This window comes from Poromitra crassiceps (genome assembly GCF_964638095.1).
Source record: "Poromitra crassiceps genome assembly, chromosome: 1".
Lineage (NCBI taxonomy): Eukaryota > Metazoa > Chordata > Actinopteri > Beryciformes > Melamphaidae > Poromitra > Poromitra crassiceps.
The window spans coordinates 52,385,584-52,400,524 of NC_139623.1; the positions used below are offsets into that span (position 1 = coordinate 52,385,584).

The window sequence follows — 14,941 nt, forward strand, 5'->3', positions numbered from 1 at the left end:
GAGACCCCCACACACCACACATACACAAGGTCAGAGAGACCCCCACACACCACACATACACAAGGTCAGAGAGACCCCCGCGCACCACGCATACACAAGGTCAGAGAGACCCCCACACACCACACATACACAAGGTCAGAGAGACCCCCACACACCACGCATACACAAGGTCAGAGAGACCCCCACACACCACACATACACAAGGTCAGAGAGACCCCCGTGCACCACGCATACACAAGGTCAGAGAGACCCCCGCGCATCACGCATACACAAGGTCAGAGAGACCACCACACATACACAAGGTCAGAGAGACCCCCATAGACCACACATACACAAGGTCAGAGAGACCCCCACACACCACACATACACAAGGTCAGAGAGACCCCCATAGACCACACATACACAAGGTCAGAGAGACCTCCATAGACTACGCATACACAAGGTCAGAGAGACCCCTGCGCATCACGCATACACAAGGTCAGAGAGACCCCCACACACCACACATACACAAGGTCAGAGAGACCCCCACACACCACACATACACAAGGTCAGAGAGACCCCCGTGCACCACGCATACACAAGGTCAGAGAGACCCCCACACACCACACATACACAAGGTCAGAAAGACCCCCACGCACCACACATACACAAGGTCAGAGAGACCCCCGCGCACCACGCATACACAAGGTCAGAGAGACCCCCGCGCACCACGCATACACAAGGTCAGAGAGACCCCCATACACCACACATACACAAGGTCAGAGAGACCCCCACACACCACACATACACAAGGTCAGAGAGACCCCCACACACCACACATACACAAGGTCAGAGAGACCCCTCGCACCACGCATACACAAGGTCAGAGAGACCACCACACATACACAAGGTCAGAGAGACCCCCACACACCACACATACACAAGGTCAGAGAGACCCCCATAGACCACACATACACCAGGCCAGAGAGACCCCCACACACCACACATACACAAGGTCAGAATAGCGGAAATCCAATTTTAACTCCCTGACTTCACTACTGACTTCTGCAAGAGCATGTGAATTTCTTCAAATTTGCGATACGACCTCGGAAACGGGTAAGAAACTGCTTTATACCCTCTGCACCTCAGACCACGGATGGTAACTTTATGTGACGAGTCCTGGAGCCAGAGGCGGTGGGCGAGGGAGCGTAATGGAGTTAGTGGAGGATATGACAGGTGCTCTTTTGATGGAGCTAGTGGAACAGGTGCTCTCAAGGTCAGAGAGACATGTAGCACCGAGTAGGCTATCAGGGCTGAGAACTGAAACGGCTATTCAGTAAAAACAAGTTTGGTGATTCATTCATGTGCTGATGGTCGTTTGAGAGTGAATGCGCACTCAGTACTGCACATAATAGCGTTTCATTGCGACTTTTCACGGGCTGTTCTCACTATTGGCCCATTTCCACCGCTGGTATCAACGCGGCCCCGCACAGCTCGTCTCGCTTTTTTGTCTCATTCCACCGATCAAAAACGTGGACAGCCCGGGTTGAGTCGGGGTTGAGTCGTGCTGCTTTTTGTCCCTGCTCTGTTGAGATTCTAGGGCTGTGGACCCGGTACCATACGGTGACGTGAAAACACTGCAGATGACTGATTGGTCAGGCAGAATTGTGTTTACTGTAGGCATCTACTGTCAATGCTGGATACCAGTTTAGTGGGGCTTACCTTCTATTCTGTTATTTCCAGAAGTTATTTCTTTTGTGTTGCTGCCTTCGGCTCTGGTGAAATAAAATCGATCTCCTTGCTCAGCTTTATTTCAAATTGTTTTTATTCGTTTTTAAACAATACAAACAAGAAAAAACAAAACTCATAGAAGACAGACAATACAAAATAGGTGCAAGGTTGCATGATGTCATACATGTATACAATATCCTGAATAATTGTGATGCAATGACAACCAAGTGTAAAAATAAATAAATAATAATAATAATAATAGAGACAAGGAAAGAACAAGAGGGGGGTGGGAAGAGGTGTTGGGGGCTACTAATCTAAAGCTCTTGCGTCAAATTCCTTATCATAATAATCTAAGAAGGGGTCTTGCTCAGCTTTAACATGCGGTGGTTTTCAATTGTTTTGAGAGAGAAAAAAGTCCGCTCCTCGGGAAGCCCTTTGTAGCTGGCTCCGCTAGGCCGCAGGCGAAGCCGCGGTCTTGCCTGTTGAGTTGCCGCTGGGGTTCTCCCCGTAGCGCCTCTCCCGTCCCCGCGCAGTGCATGCATGTGAGTTTGAGTAACAACAAAGTGATATCCATTCTCCTAGCCGATTGTCACATTTGCCCATGTACACTGTAGGTCATTTAGGCACCAGTATTTCATAATCAGTTTAAAAGTTCCGTGTATGGATTTAATTTTAACGTTATACTTATAGCCTACTTCGGCTATGGGCGGAGGGCAGATATGCGGTCGCTATGGCGACCAGGTGTGGGCGGAGGCAAGTAAACTTGCTATGGAAACAGAGTCTATATCAAGTAGAGCCGAGTAATACCAGATCGAGTAGAGCTGTACTGTGCTCTTATATGTGGTGGAAATGAGCCATATTACCATTGTAATGTTTGTTGATCACTTGGCTGATCACTTCTGAGTATAAAAGCATCTGCCCCAGCGCGAGGTCTGCACGTGACTCGCGGAGCTCCACCTCACGGAGCCTTGCTCGAGTATAATGAGCCCTTTACACTACTCGTTACAGACAAATCTAATGTGATTACAGTAATGCATTATTACCCCAACGCCCCAACTGCCAGTAAGGAGTTAACTGTGAGACCGGAGGACAAGCATTTGGGAGGAGCAGGTTTGTTTTCATCATGGGAGCAGAGAGTTCAGACTGAGTTCGGACTGATAAACACTGTGACAGCTGTTGGCCGGCGTCCTGTCGTGCTGCTGATCTTGGCCCTATCAAAGCTTGCTCCTGCTAAGAGTTGGTCCGAGTGGTGAAACTATAAGAAAGTACACTACTTCCTGTGTGGAGTTTACATTCTCCCCCGTGCTCCCCTGCGGTTTCTTCCATATAACATCAGTATGGACGCCCACTAAACACATGCAGAAGATGGTCATCTGACCTGCGGCGGTTGGAACAAGTTGGTCCCCGGGCGCTCCTGGCCTGACCATGGAGGAGGACGAGCCAGGATGGGTCAAACGTGGAGGACAAATTTCACGGTGCCTCTAATCATTTGTGTGTGTGTGTGTCTGTGTACTTATGATAAATCAAGACAAAACACAAATAGTACATTTTAGACCCACTTCAAGGGTGAGGAGCTCTTTTGTTTTTAATGTTGGTTCAGTAGTGCTATCATATACGGTTCACTATAAATATTTGGGCTTGACGCTGGATGAGCATATGACCTTTAAGGAGGGAGTCAATGTGCTAGCTCAATCAGCGGGCAGAGCATTGGGCTCTGTACTGAACAAAGTTAAACATTGTGGTAACCTGGGTTTTGATACTTACACACAACTGTATAACTCATGTGTCTGTCCTGTGTTGGATTATGCTTCTGGTGTTTGGGGCTTCCGGGATCATCCAAGCTGTAACACTGCACCAAAGAGTCATCCGCTATTCTCTAGGAGTTCATAAACTCACTCCAATCCTGGCCATCAGTGGTGATATGGGATGGGAACCCACAAACATCAGACACAAAGGTCAAATACTGCGGCTCTGGAATAGATTGGTGAGAATGTCTGATCAGAGCAACACAGTCTCACAGAAAATTGTATAATACCAACGTTTTGGACCAACGTTGCTATTTTACAATTTCGGCTCGAAAATTGTAAAATAGTAACGTTCTGAGATTTTAGGGTTAGGATTAGAGTAGGGGGAGGGGTTAGAAACAGAAAATTTCCGTAAAACACGCCCAAACCACGCCCACCTCTGTAGACACATACGTTACAATTTTACAATTTCTTAGCCGAAATTGTAAAATAGCAACGTTTGTCCACAAACGTTGCTATTTTACAATTTTTTTGGAGATCGGGTTGGATCAGAGACTCACTAAAAATATATTTAATTGGGACATCGCCCATGGACACCCCTGGGCCAATGAAGTGAAATCCCTTCTTGATTTGAACGAATTATCGTTTATCTTTCATAACCGGTTACTTTGTGACACCTGTAAGTCTAGGTTGGGTAGGTATATAGGTTGAAAAGATGTCTGTGTGCTCAGTTACGATCAGGAACCCTTCCCTTAGCACTAGAAACCGGTAGATTTAAGGCTACCCCTGAAGAAGAAAGACTATGCTTACTTTGTGAGCTACACGAAATTGAAAATGATGTTAATTTCCTGTTTTACTGGACTGCTTATGATGACGCAAGGGATGTACTCTTTAGTAAAATGTCCTCTATCTATGTTCACTTCTTTGAGTTGGACGACTGAGAAGCATGAGTTATGTTTCAGGAAGGGAATCTTCCTCATTACAAATTTTATTTTTCAAGCATGGGAACAAAGACAGAACCTTCTATTTAGAAATTGATGTATTACCTTTTTATATTGCTGTCCTGCCCATTGCTGTCTTGCGTATTATATTTCAAATGTACCATTGCTGTGTTGTTTACTGTTGATGTTTTACTGTTGTGTCTTGTAAACCCATGGGGGCACCTAGAGTGCATGACACGTAAATAAAATGAATCAATCATTGGTGCTTTGAATACCTTTGAAACACTCCCAGACGAACATGCTTTCTTCAATGTTTTGCTGAGCCCTCCTCACTCTAAGCATCTAATTTCTAGGTTTGTATGTTTGTTTGACAACTGCATCACGGCCTCTACTGAGAGGATTAGAGAAGCATAGCAGGTGGAACTTGGCATTGAGTTATGTGATATTGTATGGGATAGGAGTTTGTCTGTGGTGCAGCTCTACTCAGTTAACTCATTGAGTGCCAATGACGACTTTAGTCGTCAATTGCTTTAGTGACGTAGAGTGCCAAAGACGACTAAAGTCGTCAATTGCGTTTTTTGGCGGTGGGACGTGGATCTAAGCCTCTTACATCGCCTCTTACAATATGGGAGCTATTGAATGTGTGTAACCTATTTTACAGAACCCTTAGGTGGCGACAGTGCTCTCCAGATTACAGAAAGGCGATGAAAAAACAAAGAAGAAGTCGTTGTGGAAACGGAAATCGCATCGCATCCGTATGCATCCATATGCATGAAGCATACTGTAACGTTAGCTGTGCCTGCAGCAGCCAATCTGCTGCCACAATTGAGCCCCATCCGTGTCCGCTGCGATAGCCCATCCATATGATTTAGTTGCCGACACGGCGACACCAGCGTCTTTCTGAAAAGTTACATTATTCTCAGCTGGCGACACACTGTAAAAAAGCGGGGGGATGCAGCGCACTTTTCAGTGCAGATCAAACTCAGAGCAAACCGCAGCAGAGACACTCCTCCCACCACGGAGGAGGAGGAGGAGGGGGGTGGGGCACGCAGGGCACTACAGCATACAACCATTGACAGTACACACAGACCCAGGCAGCAGCAGGCTCGATGCATAGAGAGCAAACAAGCTAGAATAGGCTATCTGATGCCCACCAGCAGTAAATCAAGACCAGCAAGAAGGTGTAGGGTCTGCGCACGCAGGGGCCAGCGCTGCTGGTTGCAGCTAAAAAATATTATTTGGCCAAACAAAATTCCTTTGTTTTCACTCTTTTATTGAAGGAAATTATTTTTGAGGTGTCATTATATCAGAAAATATTAGCTTCAGAGTCAATGATGTGCTTGAATGTTTAATTTCACAAAAGGCTCATTATCTCAGCTTCTAGAAAATAATTGCTGTTTTTGGTTAAATCAAGCTATCTTCTCCGGCTCATAACTAAAGAACGGAAAATGGGATCAATAAACTTTTTTTTGCAGATGATAGAAGAGAGTCTCCTCGTTCTTTGTGCGTGTTCGGTGTTTACATAGTAATATCACACAATATTCTGTGGGCCTCGAGAAATCACTGAAAACGCTCTGAAACTCTGGCACTGGGAGCGTCCGTTCTCCAAAAGTGGCTGGCACTCAATGAGTTAATAGTAGACACCAGCTGATCCAATTTAAAGTCACCCATCGTCTTCACTATTCTAAGCAAAAGTTGCACAAGATCTACCCCTCTGTCTCTCCACTGTGTGACAGATGTCAGATATCGGAGGGCACTCTGTCTCATGCCTTCTGGTTCTGCCCTTCACTGGCAGGATTCTGGGCCAAAATATTTGACTGCTACTCTAAGGCCTAAGTAATAACCCTTCAGCCGGAGGCAGAACTCGCCATCTCCGGCTGCTCGGAGTCCTCTCTGAACTTCACTACAGCTGTGCAACAATCTCTGACACTGGGGACAACTGTTGCCAAAAAACGAATTCTTAAGGAATGGAAGTCCCCCTCTTCACCCTCTTTCCAATTGTGGATGATGGACATGGTCTCTGTTATCCGGATGGAGAGACTCCAGTTCCTGAGAACCAACTCACTTAGAAAATGTCTAACTATATGGGACCCGTTTTAAGCCTACCTCGATGAGGTTAGGGGCAACAGGTGACTCGTCCGGCTGGTTTCCTATAGACCCCTTGCAGGAGATCTCAAGTACATCGCTTACAAGCACGTAAGCACCTTACATGGCTGGTAGCACCACTGTAATATTGAATGTTCATTATGTATGTATGTTTTTGTTTTGTTTCTTTTCTTGTGTCTGAGCCTGTCTTTTTGTTTTTTTTGTGTTTCTTTAAAAAAAATAAAAAAAAATCATTGGTGCTTTGTGGCAATTAACGACGGGGTTGTCCGTCCTGTAACTTCTTAAACTCTGAGATCGATGAAGCTTTCTAAGAATTTACCCTTAAAAATAAGACTAAATACTAATAAAGATTAAAGCTATTCACAAAGCATCTTAGCCCTTAAGGGAACTCCTAAGGTAGAATACTATTAAGAGTAGAGAGGAGGACTTTAAAGAGTTTCTTAAAGACACTGTCAGTCACATAAATCAAGTGAGAAGTAGGGTCATTTTCTCTTCCATGCAATCAGACTTATTTTTGCAGTCAGTGGAGTTGCCCCTGCAGGCAATTAGAAAGAATGCAGGGTTAAGCTCCATTCCCCCTCCCCTGGCTGTGTTATAGATGGTGGAGCCCACTGAGCTGTTCTGGAAGTGCGGCCTGGCAAACCCCCACACCTCTCACTGCCTGGGCAGCGGACACATCATGATCAGCTGCATGGGCGACCCCAGTGGCAACGGCAAGGGTGAGACCTGACTGACAAGACTTTGTTTTTTAATAGACTAGGCATCTCGCCTGTAGCTCGGCCCCGCCTGTGCTATTGGCACGTGCGGGTGTGTGTGTGTGTGTGTGTGTTGCTCACTAAATGTTATCGCATCAGTCTTGTCACAATGCCTCCTTGTGTGTGGGTGTGCCCCCCTATCACATCACTGATCAGTCTTGTCACAATGCCTCCTCGTGCGTGTGTGTGTGTGTGTGTGTGTGTGTGTGTGTGGTGCCCCCCTATCACATCACTGATCAGTCTTGTCACAATGCCTCCTTGTGTGTGTGTGTGTGTGTGTGTGTGTGTGAGCGCCCTTATGACTTATCACTTTTGACATCATCGCTAATTACATCATCACTGATGACATCATCACTGATGACAATTAAAAATTCCAGCTCCGTCAGCTCACCCGCATGGGTGCCCTTTATACATCCTGAAGGTTTCAGCCCGATCGCAGGTAAAACGGCATAGCTGTGGCCGAACACAGAACTTGAAACAAACAAAGTCCACATCCTCAATTTTATAGATAGATAGATTTTATATACTCAATTTTATATAGATGGTGGTCTCACTTTTAGGTATCATATAGAATCCCTGGTGAAAAGGCTTCCACTCAAGTTAGGTTTTTATTTGAGAAAACAAATCCCGTTTTTCCCTCTCTCTGCCTGCTATCCGTCCGTCACATTGGTAGAGATAAAAGCTCCCGTTGCCCCCAATCTTCAGTTTGTAATCCCTATAATGTGAGTTAAATAAATACAGGCGGCCATCGAATTCAAATGCCTCGTCCATATTCTCGAAATCAGATCAATATTCAGTCATAGGCTACTGTAATTTACAAAATCATTCAACTGTGCTATAGAGTGCCATTCATTTTTCCATAGATGTTTTGTAAAATGCTTACAAAAATAGTTTTACTTGGTCAAACCAAGCGAATTTGCCATATTTAGAATCAGGGGAGACCATAGAACATTTCACTCTTTTTATGTATCTTTTTTGTGTTGGTCTGAGTGAAATTGTGCTTTAGTAGGGTTTGTCACTACTATTTCCCCCTCTGCCCCTCAGGTGGGTTCGTGCTGCTGGACGGCGAGACGTTTGAGGTGGTGGGGAACTGGGAGCACCCGGGCGAGGCAGCGCCCTTCGGCTATGACTTCTGGTACCAGCCGAGACACAACGTGATGATCAGCACGGAGTGGGGCGCGCCCAAAGCCCTGGCCGGGGGCTTTGACCCCAACCACGTCAAGGAGGGTGAGTGCCCGAGTCTCCTCTATGTCCCTTCACTCCTCTGGCATCATCACCATGCTGACCCCAGTCGCTAGTCTCTCAAGACTGACAGGTGTTGGCTCCCGCTCTATACCAATGCTCCCGCCTACCCATAACTCAGCCTACCTGTCTGTACTTCAGCCTACTGTCTGTACTCCAGCCTACTCTCTGTACTTCAGCCTACTCTCTGTACTTCAGCCTACTGTCTGTACTTCAGCCTACTGTCTGTACTCCAGCCTACTCTCTGTACTTCAGCCTACTGTCTGTACTCCAGCCTACTCTGTACTTCAGCCTACCTGTCTGTACTCCAGCCTACTCTCTGTACTTCAGCCTACTCTCTGTACTCCAGCCTACTCTCTGTACTTCAGCCTACTGTCTGTACTTCAGCCTACTGTCTGTACTTCAGCCTACTGTCTGTACTTCAGTTTGTCTGTACTTCAGCCTACTGTCTGTACTCCAGCCTACTCTCTGTACTTCAGTGTGTCTGTACTTCAGCCTACTGTCTGTACTTCCGTTTGTCTGTACTTCAGCCTACTGTCTGTACTTCAGTTTGTCTGTACTTCAGTCTACTGTCTGTACTTCAGCCTAATGTCTGTACTTCAACCTACTGTCTGTACTTCAGTTTGTCTGTACTTCAGCCTACCTGTCTGTACTTCAGCCTACTGTCTGTACTTCAGTTTGTCTGTACTTCAGTCTACTGTCTGTACTTCAGCCTACTGTCTGTACTTCAGTTTGTCTGTACTTCAGCCTACTGTCTGTACTTCAGCCTACTGTCTGTACTTCAGTTTGTCTGTACTTCAGTCTACTGTCTGTACTTCAGCCTACTGTCTGTACTTCAGCCTACCTGTCTGTACTTCAGTCTACTGTCTGTACTTCAGCCTACCTGTCTGTACTTCAGCCTAGTGTTGGAGTCGAGACCACCTAACCCGAGACCGAGACAAGACCAAGACTGAGGGCGGGCGAGACCAAGACCAAGACCAGACAAATGCGAGACCATTTTCAAGACCATTTATACGCAACCATTTAACCTTTAGAGTAGACTATTGCTCTGCTAACAACGAAATAAATTATTATCCTACATATATTTAGGAATTATAGTAAAATATAAATGGCTGTACAGTATATACTCAGTGACATAATGTAATCCTTTGATCTGAAACACTTTCATATCACTGACCTTCAGAAAGGCTCAACACAGTGGACAGAATGAAAAACACCTTATGACCTATGACTCCGCCCCCTTTGTGGTTTGTCTCCAGCCACCTTGTTGACCTGTGTTGTCTTCCTTTGTGCATGAACGTGAGGGGAGTGGCTACAGCGTTAGAAACTTTCAAACTGCAAGGTTATTGGTTGCGATTGAAGGAGGGATTTTTACACCCAATCACAGTAAAAAACATTATATACACAGGCAAGTAATGATGTCACTGCACTGCAGTTGTGGTCTTGGCTGGTCTTGAAATAAAATCCCGAGTCCGGCTTGCCCGAGACCGAGACGAGACCGAGACCGATGGAGGGCGAGACCGAGACGAGACCGAGACCATCAAAATGTGGTCTCGAGACCGGTCTCGAGACCAAGACCGGTCTCGAGTACTCCAACACTACTTCAGCCTACTGTCTGTACTTCAGTTTACTGTCTGTACTTCAGCCTACTGTCTGTACTTCAGCCTACTGTCTGTACTTCAGTTTACTGTCTGTACTTCAGCCTGCCTGTCTGTACTTCAGCCTACTGTCTGTACTTCAGCCTACTGTCTGTACTTCAACATACTGTCTGTATTTCAGCCTACCTGTCTGTACTTCCGTTTGTCTGTACTTCAGCCTACTGTCTGTACTTCAGTCTATTGTCTGTACTTCATACCTGTCTGTACTTCAGCCTACTGTCTGTACTTCAGTTTGTCTGTACTTCAGCCTACTGTCTGTACTTCAGTTTGTCTGTACTTCAGCCTACTGTCTGTACTTCAGTTTGACTGTACTTCAGCCTACTGTCTGTACTTCAGTTTGTCTGTACTTCAGCCTGTCTGTACTTCAGCCTACTGTCTGTACTTCAGCCTACTGTTTGTACTTCAGCCTACCTGACTGTACTTCAGCCTACTGTCTGTACTTCAGTTTGTCTGTACTTCATCCTACTTCAGTTTATTTTCTGTACTTCAATCTACTGTCTGTACTTCTGTTTGTCTGTACTTCAGCCTACTATCTGTACTTCAACCTACTGTCTGTACTTTAGCCTACCTGTCTGTACTTCAGCCTACTGTCTGTACTTCATCTTACTGTCTGTACTTCATCCTACTGTCTGTACTTCAGCCAACCTGTCTGTACTTCAGTCTACTCTCTGTACTTCAGTCTACTCTCTGTACTTCAGCCTACCTGTCTGTACTTCAGCCTACTGTCTGTACTTCATCCTACTGTCTGTACTTCATCCTACTGTCTGTACTTCATCCTACTGTCTATACTTCATCCTACTGTCTGTACTTCAGCCTACCTGTCTGTACTTCAGTCTACTGTCTGTACTTCAGCCTACTGTCTGTACTTCAGTCTACTGTCTGTACTTAAAGCAATGTTTCCCAACCAGGTTTACATTACAATTTATTTCCAAAATGATTAAACAAAAAGTCCAAGTAATTTCAAGTGACTGTCACGCATGTCAAAATTGTGCACAAATCAACTAGCTACAGTAGCAACCATGGATAAATGGCTCAAATGTCAAGTTGTTGTCCCTCCAGATTCAGGGTGAGAAAAGGAAAAAAGACGCCAAGCCCAAACACCAGCAGTTCAGCGACATATACTGTATATATATATTTTTTTTCCCCAGCTGTTTTTATTGGTATAAAAATATATGATACAATACAGGACTGTCGATATAGAACATTGTGTACCCGTATTTTCTTTTTTCCCTTTCAAGACTTGTTGTAGACTTTAGAGTAAAGTATTTCAAGCAACAATACAATACACCTATTATGAAATAAACAGAGCTTTACAGAACTTTACAAATCCTGCATAAACCCACCCCACCCTCCCTCATCAAAGCGACATATATTTTGTATGATGTAACAGTGGTTCCCAACCTTTTTTGTCTTATGTACGCCTTGAGCTGTTTTGCCATGCCAATAGTGCCCCCTCACTCGTGCGTGTTGATGATGCTCCTAAATTTGTTCTACTAAACTCATATAAACTTTTTAGCAGGCCTCTCTAACACATCTGATTATTAAATGGAAATCATTTGAATGACTCCCCTTTAATACAATTCTGACAGTTTTCATTTGGAAAAAGTCGTCAGTTTTACCAAGAGGGCCCTATGAAATTACTTGGAATATTGTTTGTATCAGTTTGGAAATAAATAAATTGTAATCCCCAATCTTTCCAAGTACCCCCTGCAAGCTGCTCAAGTACCCCTGGTTTGGAAACATTGATTTAGGCTACTCGTACGTCCGCGGATCCACCGCAGCCACAGTGTTTTCTTTGTGCCGCAAAGAACACGCTTGAGTGAGGGGTACTAATGGCCTGGCAAAACAGCTCAAGGGGTACAGAAGACAAAAAAGGGTGGGTACCACTGCTCTAAAACATGCCATTGTCGATTACGATAATTATTCTAATGCATTGCAGTGACAAAGAAATGGCTACCTAATGAAACAGGCAATTAGAAAGAAAGGCCTGTTTCTAATGTAGGCTAATAAAGGCATGCTACCCTCTGCAGCTGAGCTAAGTAAAGACCGGGGCCAATATTAGAGGAAATATGGTAATCGATTGTCACACTCTAAACGTAAACCCGTCTCACAACGGTTCTCTTGGTTCTGGTCTGGTCTCAGGTCAGTACGGCAGTGCCCTGCACGTGTGGGACTGGACCACGCACCGCAAGCTGCAGACGCTCGATCTGGGGGAAGAGGGCGCCATTCCCCTGGAGGTCCGCTTCCTCCACGACCCCGACGCTACCGAGGGATACGTGGGCTGCGCTCTGCAGGGAACTGTCTTCCACTTCTACAGAACCCCGGTCAGTACCTCAGGGTTCTAGGTTCTTATCCCAGTTATATCCCAGACAGTATACCGGTAGTACAGACATCACTTCATGTCAGCTGTCAATGCGGTTTGTTGCCACACTAATAAACCAGCGGTTTGTTCCAAGCCAGTGTGATCCTTGACTCACACGGCAGCCAATAATTGTTGAGCAGCAAGCGACTGTTGCCAGCGAGATTTCGCTCGAGTTGGGATATTTCATCTTGGGCGATCGCTGTGTCACTATCGCTCGGACGACCAGCGATTTTTCTCCCGGGCGAATATACGCTCAATCGCTCGTTTGCATTGACTTTGTATGTAAACTCGATGCCCGCTTTAACTTTAATAGGTCGGTGTGAACGCACCTTTAGACTCCAGTTAGTACCTCAGGGTTCCTATCTTAGTTCGATGCCAGTCAGTACTTCAGGGTTCTATGTTTCTATCCCAGTTAGACTCCAGGCAGTAACTCAGGGTTCTAGGTTCCTATACCAGTTAGACTCCAGTTAGTACCTCAGGGTTCCTATCCCAGTTAGACTCTAGTCAGTACTTCAGGGTTCTAGGTTCATATCCCAGTTATAACCTCAGAGTTCCTATCTGAGTGAGAGTCCATTTCGTGCCTCAGGATTCCTATCCCAGTAGACACCAGTCAGTACTTCAGGGTTCTAGGTTCCTATCAGAATCAGAATCAGAATCAGAAAGACTTTAATGATCCCCGGGGGGAAATTGGGACAGGTTACAGTAGCTCGCACTCAGAACACAACATAGCATAAAATAAACAGTAGTAAAATGCGATAAGTAAGCAAAAATAAAGCAAAAATAAAGTAGAGTACGTATAAAGTAAGCAAAATAAGTAGAGTAAGTGATGTACATTACGTGACAATTGCAGTTATTGCACACTGGACTTATATTAAGTCGGCTTGCCCCTTACATTACACGTGGCTCAGCCAGGCACAGTTAACCTATCGGCTGGCTCAGTCTCAGGGAGACTGAGCGTCTCCGAGGTGCTCTTTTAAGAGAGGCGTTAAAGAGTCCAATGGCCACAGGCAGGAATGATTTCCTGTGCCTCTCCGTATTGCATCTAGGTGGGATCAGCCTCTCACTGAACGTGCTCCTGTGTTTGACTAGCACGCCGTGGAGGGGGTGCGAGTCATTGCTCATGATGGAGCGTAGCCTGGACAACGTTCTCTTCTCTGACACCGCAGTCAGAGAGCCCAGATCCAGCCCCACAATGTCCCTGGCCTTACGGATCAGTTTGTTGAGTGTGTTGGCGTCCGCTGCCTTCAGCCTGCTGCCCCAGCACACAATAGCATACAGGAAGGCACTAGCCACTACCGACTCATAGAACATCCTCAGCATGGTCCGGCAGACGTTGAAGGACCTCAGCCGTCTCAGGAAGTCTATCCCAGTTAGACTCCAGTCAGTACTGCAGGGTTCAGGGTTCCTATCCCACTGACGCTCCAGGGTTAGGGTTAGCTACCCATTCCGGTCCACTCTGGTCTGGTCTGGGTTAAGGTTAGCGGTGAGTATTAAAACAGTTTGTGTTTTGTGTCCTCAGAAAGGAGACTGGGCGGCAGAGAGAGTCATCAAGGTTCCCAGTAAGAAGGTGGAGGGATGGGTTCTGCCTGAGATGCCTAGTGAGTCACACACACACACACACACACACACACACACACACACACACACACACACACACCAACATATTTTCATGAAACATTCGTATTTCTACAAAGTATTTTTTGTCCATGATCTAGTAGAAATTGTGCTGTGGAAATTGCAGTGTTTACGGAACACAGACTTTTAATTACCTTTTTCAACGTAGACTACATCAGAGTTATTTTCTCAGAAAGCAATTCTTCACTCCATGAAATAAAAAATGTTATTCTGGCGATAGGGTTAGAAAACGTGGGCAAAGCTTGCAATGTGCCAAATAGTGAGCTGCCCTATATTTATAATGGTTATATATATATGGTTATTGAGCTGCCAAATAGTGGTCGTGGTAATGTAAAAGGGATAGGCCCATACATAAACAAGATAAACAATGCCTTTACCGTCACTCTCCGTGCAGTCCACTGTGAGGTACAGCCCTCCAGTTAGTTAGATTCACAATTGAATGGGAGTTACCAGTACAGCTCCATACCCCCGTTCAAGTCACCAAAAACACACATTCCAACAGCACCAAAAAGCTGTATTACATGTTGTGACTCGTGATGAAATAATAATCCAAAATGCAGAGAAACTGTCATTTTCGAAGGTAAATAGATAGTCGGAACTACTTTCCAAACATGGCTGCCAGGCGCAGTGATTTCACACAGCACCTCATAAGCCGAAAACAAACAAAGAGTTGCTTGTGGTCATCTCAGTAAAACACACAAGAGAAAAGAGTCTAGTCAAAAATATGTCAGACATAGAAACCATGTCAGAAACATGTAAAGAAAGCACAGCATTTAAGTTACCCTAT

At 45.4% G+C, this 14,941-nt stretch overlaps 1 protein-coding gene across 1 annotated transcript in view; it reads left to right on the plus strand.

The window, feature by feature from the left end:
* The window catches only part of selenbp1 (selenium binding protein 1), a 60,506-nt gene that overhangs the window by 32,247 nt on the left and 13,318 nt on the right, over window positions 1-14,941 (plus strand). Inside the window, exons 5-8 of the mRNA XM_083645435.1 lie at window positions 7,101-7,221; window positions 8,302-8,484; window positions 12,300-12,481; window positions 14,039-14,117. Coding sequence (XP_083501561.1) covers window positions 7,101-7,221; window positions 8,302-8,484; window positions 12,300-12,481; window positions 14,039-14,117 — 565 coding nt within the window. The remainder of the gene's footprint in view (window positions 1-7,100; window positions 7,222-8,301; window positions 8,485-12,299; window positions 12,482-14,038; window positions 14,118-14,941) is intronic.